Here is a 17,616-nt window from a genome sequence, read left to right on the forward strand (position 1 = left end):
ATCAGGACTGCATACGACCGAGGCACACAGGGCCAACACCCGCCATCATGGTGTGGGGAGCGATCTCTTACACTGGCCGTACACCACTGGTGATCGTCGAGGGGACACTGAATAGTGCACGGTACATCCAAACCGTCATCGAACCCATCGTTCTACCATTCCTAGACCGGCAAGGGAACTTGCTGTTCCAACAGGACAATGCACGTCCGCATGTATCCCGTGCCACCCAACGTGCTCTAGAAGGTGTAAGTCAACTACCCTGGCCAGCAAGATCTCCGGATCTGTCCCCCATTGAGCATGTTTGGGACTGGATGAAGCGTCGTCTCACGCGGTCTGCACGTCCAGCACGAACGCTGGTCCAACTGAGGCGCCAGGTGGAAATGGCATGGCAAGCCGTTCCACAGGACTACATCCAGCATCTCTACGATCGTCTCCATGGGAGAATAGCAGCCTGCATTGCTGCGAAAGGTGGATATACACTGTACTAGTGCCGACATTGTGCATGCTCTGTTGCCTGTGTCTATGTGCCCGTGGTTCTGTCAGTGTGATCATGTGATGTATCTGACCCCAGGAATGTGTCAATAAAGTTTCCCCTTCCTGGGACAATGAATTCACGGTGTTCTTATTTCAATTTCCAGGAGTGTATATTGTGTGGAGATGTGTGTGCAATGATCTATCATTAACTATTGTGAGGACTATCAAACTTTGGGACTTTTACTGTGCGGAACAAAAGTTGGAGCACCAGTCGTACTGTATTTGTCCGTAATATTTTCCTATACTCGATATTCGTTTTCCCCTTCCATTTTTTATGTAGTCTAGTCTTCCGCTGTGATTGCGTCATATTAACATTGTTAAGGGTGTGCTGTTGAACAACAGTCTTCCCTAACTGGTAGACTTAGGCTTCAGTCTGCGAACTGTGAATTAGATAGATTTAGTACAATTTTATAAACTCAATCTGACGAAATCCTACTGGTGGAATATTAGAGATATCAATCTCACTTTGTCTTACTGCTAAACTGTCACTTTCTTCCAAACTCTCATATAAGCAGTTTCTTGCTCGACAGATGTTTTCTTGTCACCAACACCGGACTTGTCGTTGTGCTGTAGGTGCCGCCTCTGAAACGTGCTGTACGAACACAGCTGGAGCAGGCGGGACGATTAAAGGCTAGAAACAGCTACGGTGAACTTCAACGTGCTTGACATATATGAGGCAGCCATTCCGTTACAGACACAACTAGTCCACAAAGCCGGTATATCAGTGGAAACATCCCTGTTACACAAAGGAAAATATTTAAATTGAAGAAGTATTAAACGGACAGGTAAGTTGTCAATCTAACCCATACCATGTTTAAAAAAAGGACGCCACGGCAGCAGCGAAAGTAACTAACATTCAAATGTCAACTATACGCGGGGGAAAATTGCGCGAAGGCAAGTACAAAGTTTAACCGTGGGAGTCGCAGACGTTTGTCGCGAGGGCTGGCCCGGCAGGTGAGGGGGGCGAGCAAGTGGTGGCGTCCGCCGGTACTAGCTGACGACCGATATTTCTGAAAACATACGCAGTTCGATATATCTATGTTTAGAATCTACCCCCATGAACCATGAACCTTGCCGCTGGTGGGGAGGCTTGCGTGCCTCAGCGATACAGATAGCCGTACCGTAGGTGCAACCACAACGGAGGGGTATCTGTTGAGAGGCCAGACAAACGTGTGGTTCCTGAAGAGGGGCAGCAGCCTTTTCAGTAGTTGCAGGGACAACAGTATGGATGATTGACTGATCTGGCCTTGTAACACTAACCAAAACGGCCTTGCTGTGCTGGTACTGCGAACGGCTGAAAGCAAGGGGAAACTACAGCCGTAATTTTTCCCAAGGGCATGCAGCTTTACTGTATGGTTAAATGATGATGGCGTCCTCTTGGGTAAAACATTCCGGAGGTAAAATAGTCCCCCATTCGGATCTCCGGGCGGGGACTACTCGAGAGGATGTCGTTATCAGGAGAAACAAAACTGGCGTTCTACCGATCGGAGCGTGGAATGTCAGATCCCTTAATCGGGCAGGTAGGTTAGAAAATTTAAAAAGGGAAATGGATAGGTTAAAGTTAGATATAGTGGGAATTAGTGAAGTTCGGTGGCAGGAGGAACAAGACTTCTGGTCAGGTAACTACAGGGTTATAAACACAAAATCAAATAGGGGTAATGTAGGAGTAGGTTTAATAATGAATAGGAAAATAGGAATGCGGGTAAGCTACTACAAACAGCATAGTGAACGCATTATTGTGGCCAAGATAGATACGAAGCCAACGCCTACCACAGTAGTTCAAGTTTATATCCCAACTAGGTCTGCAGATGATGAAGAAATTGAAGAAATGTATGATGAAATAAAAGAAATTATTCAGATAGTGAAGGGAGATGAATATTTAATAGTCATGGGTGACAGGAATTCGTCAGTAGGAAAAGGGAGAGAAGGAAACGTAGTATGTGAATATGGATTGGGGGTAAGAAACGAAAGAGGAACCCGCCTGGTGGAATTTTGCACAGAGCACAACCTAATCGTAGCTAACACTTGGTTCAAGAATCATAAAAGAAGATTGTATACATGGAAGAAGCCTGGGGATACTGACAGATTTCAGATAGATTATATAATGGTAAGACAGAGATTTAGGAACCAGGTTTTTAAATTGTAAGACATTTCCAGGGGCAGATGTGGACTCTGCCACAATCTATTGGTTATGAACTGTAGATTAAAACTGAAGAAGCTGCAAAGAGGCGGGAATTTAAGGAGATGGGACCTGGATAAACTGAAAGAACCAGAGGTTGCACAGAGTTTCAGGGAGAGCATAAGGGAACAATTGACAGGAATGCAGGAAAGAAATACAGTAGAAGAGGAATGTGTAGCTTTGAGGGATGAAGTGGTGAAGGCAGCAGAGGAGCAAGTAGGTAAAAAGACGAGCGCTAGTAGAAATCCTTGGGTAACAGAAGAAATATTGAATTTAATTGATAAAAGGAGAAAATATAAAAATGCAGTAAATGAAGCAGGCAAAAAGGAATACAAACGTCTCAAACATGAGATCGACAGTAAGTGCAAAATGACTAAGCAGGGATGGCTAGAGGACAAATGTAAGGATGTAGAGGGTTATCTCACTAGGGGTAAGATAGATACTGCCTACAGGTAAATTAAAGAGACCTTTGGAGAAAAGAGAGCCAAATGTATAAATATCAAGAGCTCAGATGGAAACCCAGTTCTAAGCAAAGAGGGGAAAGCAGAAAGGTGGAAGGAGTATATAGAGAGTCTATACAACGGCGATGTACTTGAGAACAATATTATAGAAATGGAAGAGGATGTAGATGAAGATGAAATGGGAGATATGATACTGCGTGAAGAGTTTGACAGAGCACTGAAAGACCTGAGTCGCAACAAAGCTCCGGGAGTAGATAACATTCCATTACAACTACTGACAGCCTTGGGAGAGCCAGTCCTAACAAAACTCTACCACATGGTGAGCAAGATGTGTGAGACAGGTGAAATTCCCTCAGACTTCAAGAAGAATATAATAATTCCTGTCCCAAAATGGCTCTGAGCACTATGGGACTTAACATCTGTGGTCATCAGTCCCCTAGAACTTAGAACTACTTAAAACTAACTAACCTAAGGACAGCACACACATCCATGCCCGAGACAGGATTCGAACCTGCGACCGTAGCGGTCACGCGGTTCCAGACCGAAGCGTCTAGAACCGCACGGACACAACGGCCGGCCCTGTCCCAAAGAAAGCAGGTGTTGACAGATGTGAAAATTACCGAACTTTTTAATAAGTCACTGCTGCAAAATACTAACACGAATTCTTTACAGACGAATGGAAAAACTAGTAGAAGCCGACTTCGGGGAAGATCAGTTTGGATTCCGTAGAAATATTGGAACACGTGAGGCAATACTGACCCTACGACTTATCTTAGAAGCTAGATTAAGGAAAGGCAAACCTACGTTTCTAGCATTTGTAGACTTAGAGAAAGCTTTTGACAATGTTGACTGGAATACTCGCTTTCAAATTCTGAATGTGGTAGGGGTAAAATACGGGGAACGAAAACTATTTACAATTTGTACAGAAATCAGATGGCAGTTATAAGCGTCGAGGGACATCAAAGGGAAGCAGTGGTTGGGAAGGGAGTGAGACAGGGTTGTAGCCTCTCCCCGATGTTGTTCAATCTGTATATTGAGCAAGCAGTAAAGGAAACAAAAGAAAAATTCGGAGTAGGTATTAAAATCCATGGAGAAGAAATAAAAACTCTGAGGTTCGCCGATGACATTGTAATTCTGTCAGAGACAGCAAAGGACTTGGAAGAGCAGTTGAACGGAATGGACAGTGTCTTAAAAGGAGGGTATAAGATGAACATGAACGAAAACAAAACAAGGATAATGGAATGTAGACGAATTAAGTCGGGTGATGCTGAGGGGATTATATTAGGAAATGAGACACTTAAAGTAGTAAAGGAGTTGTGCTATTTGGGGAGCAAAATAACTGATGATGGTCGAAGTAGAGAGGACATTTAATGTAGACTGGCCATGGCAAGGAAAGCGTTTCTGAAGAAGAGAAATTTGTTAGCATCAAGTATTGATTTAAGTGTCAGGAAGTCGTTTCTGAAAGTATTTGTATGGAGTGTAGCCATGTATGGAAGTGAAACATGGACGATAAATATTTCGGACAAGAAGAGAATAGAAACTTTCGAAATGTGGTGCTACAGAAGAATACTGAAAATTAGATGGGTAGATCACATAACTAATGAGGAAGTATTGAATAGGATTGGGGAGGAGAGGAGTTTGTGGCACAACTTGAGAAGAAGAAGGGATCGGTTGACAGGACATGTTCTGAGGCATCAAGGGATCACCAGTTTAGTATTGGAGGGCAGCGTGGAGGGTAAAAATCGTAGAGGGAGACCAAGAGATGAATACTCTAAGCAGATTCAGAAGGGTGTACGTTGCACTAAGTACTGGGAGATGAAGAGGCTTGCACAGGATAGAGTAGCATGAGAGCTGCATCAAACCAGTCTCAGGACTGAAGACCACAACAACAACAACATGTTAAGAACAATCGTTATCGGCTCTCGATACATATAAAAAATATCGTTGTATCGATATACACGGAAGAGAAATTGACGTGCCGGTCAGTTAAAATATCGGGTGCATATTCCAAATATAATGCCGCTTTTGGAGCTGTATATTTAAGTATTGATTCTTTATTAGATATTCTGTACATCATCAAGCTGGCAGGGTGGCTAGCCCCCTCAGTGCAAGAATTGAAAGAAAAACTATGCACGTTCACGCTTGGCGATACCCACTTGTAACTGCATGTAAGTGGCCCAATAGAAGGTGTTCGGTGGGTCGTATGGGAGTTCCCTGGAACAGTTTTCTGTTTTCTTCATTTCTGACAACCCCTGCGACCTAGCTGTTGTAGTGTCAAAATTACGTGGTGAAGCTAAAATATGTTGTTATTTGTCTTGATAGCGCCGAGCGTCGATTACATCAGCATTTCCTCTCACACCTGTTCGTCCACCACCTTGTCATTTATATTTTTGTTCATCATTTCCAGCAACTATTTTTGACGACTGCCGATGTGAAGAAATAGCACACTAGTTCGTTAAAAATGGTTTTCTAACGCTGTCCCCAGTGCAATAAGACGTCTTCTCTTGTGCCACCTAGACTTTCTTCGTACAGTGAAAGTGAAATTATGCTGTACTACAATTTCCAAGCAACAAATTTAAATATATACAGAAAATTGTGGTAAAAATGTAATATAAAATATCATATCGGAGCTCGATATTGCGAATTTGATATTGATATATCGGTATACTGGACGAAGAGGTTCGTCAGTTATATCGACACACTTTGGAAAAAAAAAATGGGTAACCGATACATCGATATTTTCCGACGGGCCTACTTGCGACGCGAGTCGAGTGATCTATAGCGGATTGCTGCGCCAGCATTCACATAAAGACAACGCGGTCGAGCCCCGGGTGCGTCCGCGCTGCTCTGTAATGCGGCTAGTACGAGCCACAGCTAAAACAATGGTCCCCGTTGCCAGGCTTGCAGGGAGGCTACACTGGCGCACCTCCCTTAAGTCCTAACGGCAGAAGCGAGGAGCTTTCGAACGTTCTGTTCGTCGCCGTCCACGTGGCGCCAGTCCGCGGTCACGGAGTTAAACAACTCCCTCCGCGAACGCGAGGGCCTCTCACGAAATATGGACCGAAAAAGAGTTTCCTAACGCCCAACGCTATGTTGGGATGTTTAATACAAGTTACTTTTCGTAATCACACAATTACTCTGACATCACTGTCTGATAGTCCTATCCTTCCAAAAAATATCGCGAGTTTCTGAATTTCGCGCATAATTAAGTTAATGGGAGAAATTAGTGTACAAAGTTTATAGACTTACTGAATATGCATACAGTCGACCCATCACTGCGGTCATTCATTCGAAATTTCTTCAGTTGTTATAATATGCAATCGCTTAAAAAATGGTGCAAATGGCTCTGAGCACTATGTCATCAGTCCCCTAGAGCTTAGAACTACTTAAACCTAAGTAACCTAAGGACTTCACACACATCCATGCCCGAGGCAGGATTCGAACCTGCGACCATAGCGGTCGCGCGGTTCCAGACTGTAGCGCCTAGAAGCGCTCGGCCACCCCGGACGGCTGCAATCGGTATTTGGTGAAATGATTAATAATGTGCTCATTATTTGTATGTGCTGGGTGTAACATTGGACTTGGCCTCACCAACACGAACGTGAAATGTCTCTGGAAAAATCTATGATATACCAAAGTGAGCCAGTCAGGCAGCACCGACCGGCCGGGACAGACGCAGCAACGGGGGAGTAACCCATGTTGTGACTTTCACGACCTCCTTACCAGGAGCGAATTGTATAATTCCATCTGTGTGCTCCGATAGTTTAGTTTCTTGAATTTCTGCGTGTTAATTTAATATCTAATAGCCACAGTTCTCTCGTTTTCGTTTGCGTCGGAAAGTAACCCGATTTTCTGACGTATTATAAGCCCCTAATCAGGAGCGAATTATTTAGTCTCACCTGAGTGCTTCGGTATTTGGGTTTTTGAATATCTGCGGATTAAACTAATTTATTAGACACGGTTACTGCATCTACAGTAGAGTTCCGCAGCACGTGCTGTTAGTTCGTTACATGGGTAGTGTAGTTTTAGTTTTCCACGGTCTTTAGTACGGATAGGGACTGTGTGCGTTTGCGAGCCCAGTTGGTGACACCTCCCTCTCAGCTCCAAGCTGTGATGGCTTCTGTTACACAGCTTGAGGCTGCAGTCAATGGGCACCACCGTTGTGGGCCGGCCTTGCGTATCCAACGGACGTCCAGCACGTTCCAGTTTAGGTTAGAGGGTCTCGGGAAAACACAAGACGGGCTTCAGTCACAGAGGGTGCAGGCCGAACACAGGAAGGACGTACATACAGGAACCATCGGTGTATGAGTTGTAAACTGTCATAGCTGTGTTGGGAAAGTAGCAGAGCTCCAAGCGTTAATAGAAGGCACTGATGCTCGTATCGTTATAGGCACTGAAAGCTGGCTAAAGCCGATGACAAGTTCAGCCGAAATTTTTGCGAAGAACCTAACGGTGTTCCGAAAGGATAGACTAAAGACAGTTAGCGGTGGCGTGTCGGTTGCTGTTAGATGTACTTTATCTTGTCGCGAAATAGAAGTAGATAGTTCCTCTAAGCTAGTATGGGTAGAGCAATAAAATAATAATTGAAACCTTTTGAAGACCTCCCAATTCAGATGATACAATTAGTCAAAGGTTCAAAGAAAACTTGAGATTGATTAAAAAACACGTACCCGACTCAGACGATTATAGTTGGTGGCGACTTTAATTTATGCTCGATATGTTGGCGAAAATACATGTTTAAATCCGGAGGAATGCATAAAACATCATCCAAAATTACGCTACACGCATTTTCTGGAAATTACTTCAAGCACTTACTTCATGAGCCACGGGAAGAGTAGATGAACATAGGGTGTTCGCAGCGAGACTGAATAGTGTAACACCCCATTTCTCCAGAAATAAACGAAAAATATACCTGTTCAATAAAGCAGATAAAAATTCGCTTGTGCCTTCCAGAGAGAAAATCTCCACTCCTTCCAAATTAACAAAGTACCGGAAAATGTAGATTAGATATATCTTGAATTCAAAGAAATAGTTTCGATAACAACTGAGCGATTTTTGCAAAATAAATTAACAAAAGAAGGAGCTGATTCCCTCTTCATACACAAACGGATCAGAAAACTGTTGCAGAACAACGAAAAAAGAATGCCAAATTTAAAAGAACGCAAAATCTCCAAGATTGGCGATCTTTCACACAAGCACCAAATTTAGTGAAGACTTCAATGCGAGATACCTATAACAGTTTCCACAACGAAACTTTGTCTCGAAACCTGTCAGAAAATCCAAAGAGATTCTGGTCGTGTGTGAAGTATGTTAGCGGCAAGACAAAATCAATGTCTTCTCTGTACCATAGCTATACGGATACTGTCGAAGACAGTGCTGCCAAAGCAGAATTACTAAACACACCCTTCCGAAATGCCTTCAGAAAATAAGACGAAGTAAATATTCTAGAATTCGAATTAAGAACAGCTGTCAACTTGAGTAACGTAGAAGTAGATATCCTCGGAGTAGTGAAGCATCTTAAATCACCAAATAAAATAAAATCTTCCGACCGAGGCTACACGCCAGTTAGGTTCGTTTCTGGGTATGATGATGCAATAGCTCCCTACGTAACAATCACATACAGCCGCTCGCCGAGGAAAGATCCGTACCCAAAGACTGCAAAGTTTCACAGGTCACGCGAATATTCAAGAAAGGCAACAGGAGTAATCCACTAAATTACAGGCCCATATCATTAACGTCGATATGCAGCAGGATACTGGAACATATATTGTGTTCGAAAATTATGAATACCTCGAAAAGAACGGTTTATTGACACACGGTCAACACGGATTTAGAAAACATTGTTCTTGTGAAACACAACTAGCTCTTTACTCATATGAAGTGCTATTGACAAGGGATCTCAAATTGATTCCGTATTTCTGGATTTCTGGAAGGCTTTTGACACTGTAGCAGACGAGCGCCTTGTACTGAAATTGCGTGCCTATGGAATATCGTCTCAGTTATGTGACTGGATTTCTGATTTCCTGTCACAGAGGTCACAGTTCGAAGTTATTGACGGAAAGTCGTCGAGTAAAACAGAAGTAATTTCTGGCCTTCGCCAAGGTAGTGTTGTAGGCCCTTCTGTTCCTTATGTATACAAACGATTTGGGAAACAATCTTAGCAGCCGTCTTACGTTGTTGGAGGTGACGCTGTCATTTACCCACGAGTAAAGTCATCAGAAGATCAAAACAAATTGCAAAGCGATTTAGAAGAGATATATGTGTGGTGCTAAAATTGGCAAGTTGACCCTAAAAAACGAAGAGTGTTAGTTGATCCACAAGAGTGCAAAAAGTAATCCGTTAAACTTCGGTTACACGATAAATCAGTCAAATGTAAAGGCCGTAAAGTCAACTAAATACCTAGGAAATACAATTACGAACAACTTAAATTGGAAAGAACACACAGAAAATGTTGCGGGGGAGGCTAACCAAAGACTGCGTTTATTGGCAGGACACTTCGCTCTACTAAGGACACTGCCTACACTGCACTTGTCCGTCTTCTTTTAGAATACTGCTCCGCGGTATTGATCCTTACCAAATAGGATTAACGGAGTACATCAAAAAAGTTCAGAAGAGAGCGGCACGTTTTGTATTATCGCGAAGTAGGGGAGATACTGTCTCTGGAATGATACAAGATTTGGGGTGTACATCTTTAAAACAAAGGCGTTTTTCGTTGCGGCGGAATCTTCTCACGACATTTCATTCACCAACTGTCTCCTCTGAATCCGAAAATATTTTGTTGACGCCGAGTTACTAGGGAGAAACGCTCACCATAATAAAATAAGGGAAATCACAGCTCGCACGGTCAGATCGTTTTTTCCCCGCGCTGAATGAGATTGGAAGTATAGAGAACTGTGACGTTGGTTCGATGAACCCTCTACCAGGCACTTAAATGTGATATGCAAAGTATCCATGTAAGGCTGTAGATGTAGAAGTCTTACCAGGCATTGAAATCTGATTTTTACAACCGGGGCTCGGTCACACGAATGCCCATACCGCTCTGTGTTTTTGGAGCCGTCGGCGTAGAATTCGAAATGCGCTGGGAAGCTATCAAGAAGTGCAGTTCTTCAACATTCGCAGTACTTAATGTCGATAGGACGCTGCAGCTGTTGTGATGAGTAGACCTCGGAATTTAGATAAAAAGCTATTTTGTATCTCATTAAACAAAGGCAATAAAAGTTCTACTCACACAAATTACGCCAATTTATGATCGAAAATGCTAGTTTCGTAGCCCTTAAAAATACCTAATTTCAGTTTAGTACCTGATTGTACATAAATTTTAAAAATCCAATTTAAAAAATTTTTGTGACTAACATTCACTTGTGGTCTTCCCAGCTAAGAACTACGCAAATATTTTCTCGATAATTGTAATTTTATGGTACCTGAAATACCTAATTTCATGTTAGAACCTGACTGTTCCTGATTTTTAAAGATTTTAAAAATACCTAATTTCATTTTAGAACCTGATTGTATCAAATTTTTAAAAATCCAGTCGAATAAAATTTGTATGCCTAAAACTACTCTTCTGGTCTTCCCGTCTACTTGGAAAACAGTGACTGACTGATAACTGGTTTGTCTGCATGCGTGAAGGGCAATAGTGAGTGAGAGGACGACGGCATAGGCCAGCAGGCTGTTGCAGCAGAGCGTCGTCGCTCGCTGTGAACCGTCAAATGGGACGGCAGGCCCCCCACGTACTGTAGGAGCCTTGTGGCCCTCCTGCCCTGTTTAAAACACCTGCACTGTCTTCATTAAGTCGGTCAGCGTGCTGCTTGGATGTGGTGAAATATTTCACAGCGACAGTGTATCTGTGGAAAGCGCTTACAAGAATTTCCTGATTTCTCTACAAAACAGAAGAATTATTCACTGCAATGTGTGCAACAACGAGTTAAGTAAAATATTATCTGCTGCGCACACACAGAGAACAGTGATGTCATTGCTTTTCCCGAGTTAACTTGGACCAGACACATGCGAAGTCAAAAATATTGTTTCTAAACCCATAATGTAGGTTAATTTTGCTAACTAGATCTCGACGTACGTTCTTCCACAAAGTATTTCTCATTTCTTTTTGTTTTTAGGTACGTTCTGAACAGAGGTCGCATTTAAGTCAGCATGTTGCAGGGGTTAAACACCAGGCATCTACATCTACATCTACATGGATACTCTGCAACTCACAATTGAGTGCCAGGCAGAGGGTTTATCGAACTACCTTTTTTCTAAATCGTTTTGCAGTTTGTTTTGATCTTCTGATGACTTTATTAGTCGATAAACGACAGCGTCGTCTACAAACAACCGAAGGCGGCTGCTCAGATTGTCTCCCAAATCGTTTATATAGATGAGGAACAGCAAAGGGCCTATAACAGTACCTTGGGCAACGCCAGAAATCACCCCTTTGTTTTACTCGATGACTTTCTGTCAATTACTAAGAACTGTGATCTCTCTGAGAGGAAATCACAAATCTGGTCATATAACTGAGACGATATCCCATAAGCACGCAATTTCAATACGAGCCGCTTGTGTGGTACAGTGTCAAAAGCCTTCCGGAAATGCAGAAATACGCAATCGATCTGAAATCCCTTGTTAATACCACTCAACACTTCATATGAATAAAGAGCTAATTGTGTTTCACTGGAACGATCTTTTCTGTACCCATGTTGAGTGCGTATCTATAGACAGTTTTGGTTCAGATGGCTCTGAGCACTATGCGACTTAACATATTAGGTCATCAGTCCCCTAGAACTACTTAAACCTAATTAACCTAAGGACATCGCCGAGGCAGGATTCGAACCTGCGACCGCAGCGGTCGCGTGGTTCCAGACTGAATCGTCTAGAACGGCTCGGCCACCAGCGGCCAGCAATAGTTTTCTTCGAGGTAGTTCATAATGTTCGAACACAATATATGTTCTAAAATCGTGCTACATATCGACGTTAACTATATGGGCCTGTAATTTAGTGGATTACTCATACTACCTTTCTTCAATATTGGTATGACCTGTTCAACTTTCCAGTCTTTGGTTACGGATCTTTCGTCGAGCCAACGGTTGTATATGACTGTTAAGTATGGAGCTAACGCATCAGCATACTCGGAACGGAACCTAATTGGTATACAGTCTGGACAGAAGATGCTTCACTACTCCGAGGATATTTACTTCTACGTAACTCATGTTGACAGCTGTTCTCGATTCGAATTCTGGAATATTTACTTCGTCTCCTTTTGCGAAGGCATTTCGGAAGGCTGTGTTTAGTAACTCTGCTTTGGCAGCACTGTCTTCGATAGTATCGCCATTGCTATCGCGCAGAGAAGGCATTGATTGTTTCTTGCCGCTAACATACTTCACATACAACCAGAATTTCTTTGGATTTCGTACCAGGTTTCGAGACAACGTTTCGTTGTGGAAACTTTTATAGGCATCTCGCATTGAAGTCCGCGCTAAATTTGGAGCTTCTCTAAAAGATCGCAAATTTTGGGGATTTTGCGTCTGTTTAAATTTGGCATGTTTGTTTCATTGTTTCTGCAACAGTGTTCTAACCCGTTTTGTGTACCAAGGAGGATCAGCTCCGTCGTTTGTTAATTTTTTTGGTATAAATCTCTCAATTGCTGCCGATATTATTTCTCTGAATTTAAGCCACATCTGGTCTACACTTATATTATTCATTTGGATGAATGGAGATTGTCTCTCAGGAAGGCGTCAAGAGGATTTTTATCTGCTTTTTTGAATAGGTATATTTTTCGCTTATTTTTCGGGGATTTGGGGATTACAATATGCAATCTCGCTACGACAACCCTGCGTTCACTAATTTAAGACAAATTTAAAAAATAAATCAAACATCAAAGAGACGTTAGTAACTAAACTAAATGCAACAAACAAAGACGAATTTCATCTTGACCTGTGTCGAGCCATCGTTGCAGCAAACATACCATCCCATGCAGTTGAAAATAGCCATTTCAAAAGTTTTCTAGAGAAATACTGTCACCGCAGCATCGCATCAGACGCCACACTGATAAAGAACTATTTAGATACTTTATATGAAAACACATTGAACAGGATGAGGGAAGATATAGGCGATTCATATATGTGGATCTCTGACGATGAGAGAACTGACAGACAAAGTCGATATGACGCTAGTTTGATTGTTGGAAAGTCAGATCCTGACACTCGGTCTGTACCTCATGTGATCTGCAGCAAGGAGCTAAAAAACCTAACCAGGAGCAATTGCTCACTTTGTCAATGAAGCCCTCAAATTACTTTTCAGCAACAGTCTAGATGAAAATAAAGTAGTTGAGTTCTACATTGATGCAGCCGCATACGTGATTGGTGCTGTTAAATTGTTGAAAGTATTTTAGGCAGTCTTGCTCAATATCATATGTGTTGCCGATGCCATGACACGTGTAGCTGAGACGTCTCGAATTTCCACTAGTTTCAAAAGGTTTTTCGAGAGGAACTTCCGAACGTACCACTTCCACTAGAACCCATACTTACTCGCTGGGGAACGTGGCTAGAGGCTGTGGAAGATTACAGATAGGATTGGAAGACGTTAAGAACATTGTACTTGGCCGGCCGGTGTGGCCGAGCGGTTCTAGGCGCTGCAGTCTGGAACCGCGCGACCGCTACGGTCGCAGGTTCGAATCCTGCCTCGGGCATGGATGTGTGTGATGTCCTTAGGTTAGTTAGGTTTAAGTAGTTCTAAGTTCTAGGGGACTGATGACCTCAGATGTTGAGTCCCATAGTGCTCAGAGCCATTTTTGAACATTGTACTTAAACTGCGGCAGGAGGTAGTGAGCATTACTTCGGCTAAAGATGTTCTAAAGACATCTTCAACTTTTGTAGTCCTGTCTTCCTCAGTTCCGTGTAATATTACGGTATATTGATAATTTTTACTTATGGACCGTCTGACAGCAGCTGAATAAAACACAATTTTAGTGCCATACGCGTTTCGCCTTTATTTTCTGCAAGGCATCATCAGTGGCAGGTTGCGTGTACAATTTCTTACATATTACTCTCCTGTTACATTTTTGGTGTTGTTCTTCTTCTTATGAACGCCAATTTGCGGTTTTTTCCACATTCCACAGCACTATGAACTGAACGCTTGTTTTAATGCCATAAGTAAAAATTATCAATATACCGTAATATGTTCTAAAGAACCCAACAGTTTCCAACGACATGTCATACATTCTCGTTATACATTTTTGGTCCCTATTATTAGGACTCTAGAGTGTTCAGGGAAATCAGTGCACACGCAAGTGCGATTGACAGAAGAGGTGAGAGAAAAAATCATCTGGGTCCCAGGTTGTATTGGTATGAAAGTTAGTGAGAAGCTAACAGTGCTACAAAGAAAAACCAGGACAGGCCATCGTCTGCACAGTGGCTGACATCTTATCAGGTAAATGAACAGAACACGAGTGTGCGGTCCCATTGTGCCTAATATCGTCATTTAAATATGCTTCGGTGATGTCTGTTGACGTGGAACGTTCATTCTCGGCATAGAAGATGCTATTAACAGACGAGAGATGCAGTTTCCCGATGGAAAATCTTGAGAAAATGATAGTTATTTACTGTGACTAATTATGGACGAGGACAATAATAGAATGCGGATTTTTGTCAATTTACTTATCTGTCTAGGCAAAAAGTGTAAGATTTTGGTGACCTATTTTCTAATTTTTATAACCAATTTTTGTAAGTGATAGAACCTATTGTGTTGCAGGCCAGCCAGACGTCGCTGCCGTGCGGGCCGAGCGCCAAGGGGTCTGCAGCAGCGCGGGCCAACCACCACCAGCAGCAGCAGGTGGGTGAGGCACGCGCAGGCCGCCGCTCGTGTACACTGTCACAATATGCTCCAGTCCTGCCTTAGTATTAAAAGTATTCGCATTTTCACATGTTAGAAATTTTAAATTTCACGAGTTACGTATAAAAAGCGAGCCGATACTTGCAATGCAGCAAAATGTACGGTTGCTCGTGAGCCGGCCGTTTCTCCTGCGCCGGCGCCCCTGTGGAGCCTGCCCGCCTGCTCAGCCCACGTACCGCTCCAGATCAGCTGCTCCTCTCACGGCGACGGCCTTACCCATCCGGCGGCGACATTTCGATGCTTCTGAGCCACCTCCTAGAGACGTCTCATTGTCACGTATACACGCGAAGGAAGGCACAGCTAAACCGAGACCACGACCTCATCAAATAACGGACACGGACCGTCGAGAATTGCGCGAAATGAGCGGAAAGAAATCAGTTGTGAGCTCCGATATGCCACCAGGAGACCGTGTAGCACAATACTGTGCGTGTGGGGTAAAAAAGAGTAGCGTACAGTGACGGAGAAGTTCCTCGTAAGCCACACAATTGTGAAGACGACGTTAAGCGGCTCCTCAGCGACGTCACTCGGTAGCGGGCGGCTGCAGACGAAGGATCCGGCGTGCTCTGCCGTCCTCTGGCAGTCCCGTGGTAGTGTTTGGGTTTGCTGAAAGCCTGGACAAACCTACATTTACGTCTACATCTACACTCCTGGAAATTGAAATAAGAACACCGTGAATTCATTGTCCCAGGAAGGGGAAATTTTATTGACACATTCCTGGGGTCAGATACATCACATGATCACACTGACAGAACCACAGGCACATAGACACAGGCAACAGAGCATGCACAATGTCGGCACTAGTACAGTGTATATCCACCTTTCGCAGCAATGCAGGCTGCTATTCTCCCATGGAGACGATCGTAGAGATGCTGGATGTAGTCCTGTGGAACGGCTTGCCATGCCATTTCCACCTGGCGCCTCAGTTGGACCAGCGTTCGTGCTGGACGTGCAGACCGCGTGAGACGACGCTTCATCCAGTCCCAAACATGCTCAATGGGGGACAGATCCGGAGATCTTGCTGGCCAGGGTAGTTGACTTACACCTTCTAGAGCACGTTGGGTGGCACGGGATACATGCGGACGTGCATTGTCCTGTTGGAACAGCAAGTTCCCTTGCCGGTCTAGGAATGGTAGAACGATGGGTTCGATGACGGTTTGGATGTACCGTGCACTATTCAGTGTCCCCTCGACGATCACCAGTGGTGTACGGCCAGTGTAGGAGATCGCTCCCCACACCATGATGGCGGGTGTTGGCCCTGTGTGCCTCGGTCGTATGCAGTCCTGATTGTGGCGCTCACCTCCACGGCGCCAAACACGCATACGACCATCACTGGCACCAAGGCAGAAGCGACTCTCATCGCTGAAGACGACACGTCTCCATTCGTCCCTCCATTCACGCCTGTCGCGACACCACTGGAGGGGGGCTGCACGATGTTGGGGCGTGAGCGGAAGACGGCCTAACGGTGTGCGGGACCGTAGCCCAGCTTCATGGAGACGGTTGCGAATGGTCCTCGCCGATACCCCAGGAGCAACAGTGTCCCTAATTTGCTGGGAAGTGGCGGTGCGGTCCCCTACGGCACTGCGTAGGATCCTACGGTCTTGGCGTGCATCCGTGCGTCGCTGCGGTCCGGTCCCAGGTCGACGGGCACGTGCACCTTCCGCCGACCACTGGCGACAATATCGATGTACTGTGGAGACCTCACGCCCCACGTGTTGAGCAATTCGGCGGTACGTCCACCCGGCCTCCCGCATGCCCACTATACGCCCTCGCTCAAAGTCCGTCAACTGCACATACGATTCACGTCCACGCTGTCGCGGCATGCTACCAGTGTTAAAGACTGCGATGGAGCTCCGTATGCCACGGCAAACTGGCTGACACTGACGGCGGCGGTGCACAAATGCTGCGCAGCTAGCGCCATTCGACGGCCAACACCGCGGTTCCTGGTGTGTCCGCTGTGCCGTGCGTGTGATCATTGCTTGTACAGCCCTCTCGCAGTGTCCGGAGCAAGTATGGTGGGTCTGACACACCGGTGTCAATGTGTTCTTTTTTCCATTTCCAGGAGTGTATATACTCTGCAAACCGCTGTCAGGTGCAAGTATCCTCTATACGTCACATGTGTTGTTGTTGTGGTCTTCAGTCTTGAGAACATGTCCTACCTACCGATCCCTTGTTCTAGTCAAGTTGTGCCACAAACTCCTCCCCAATCCTATTCAGTACCTCCTCATTAGTTATGTGATCTACCCATCTAATCTTCAGCATTCTTCTGTAGCACCACATTTCGGAAGCTTCTATTCTCTTCTTGTCCAAACTAGTTATCGTCCATGTTTCACTTCCATATATGGCTACACTCCATACAAATACTTTCAGAAACGACTTCCTGACACTTAAATCAATACTCGATGTTAACAAATTTCTCTTCTTCAGAAACGACTTCCTTGCCATTGCCAGTCTACATTTTATGTCCTCTCTACTTAGACCATCATGAGTTATTTTGCTCCCCAAATAGCGAAACTCCTTTACTGCTTTAAGTGTCTCATTTCCTAATCTAATTCCCTCAGCATC

General features: G+C 44.2%; 1 protein-coding gene across 4 annotated transcripts in view; it reads left to right on the top strand.

The window, feature by feature from the left end:
- LOC126202933 (NAD(+) hydrolase sarm1) overlaps positions 1-17,616 on the top strand; it is a 1,078,224-nt gene that overhangs the window by 317,462 nt on the left and 743,146 nt on the right. For all 4 annotated transcript variants that reach the window (XM_049937073.1, XM_049937030.1, XM_049937080.1 and 1 more), the window contains exon 2: positions 14,914-14,994. In XM_049937073.1, the coding sequence (XP_049793030.1) occupies positions 14,914-14,994 (81 nt within the window). The remainder of the gene's footprint in view (positions 1-14,913; positions 14,995-17,616) is intronic.

Source organism: Schistocerca nitens, chromosome 1 (assembly GCF_023898315.1).
Source record: "Schistocerca nitens isolate TAMUIC-IGC-003100 chromosome 1, iqSchNite1.1, whole genome shotgun sequence".
Lineage (NCBI taxonomy): Eukaryota > Metazoa > Arthropoda > Insecta > Orthoptera > Acrididae > Schistocerca > Schistocerca nitens.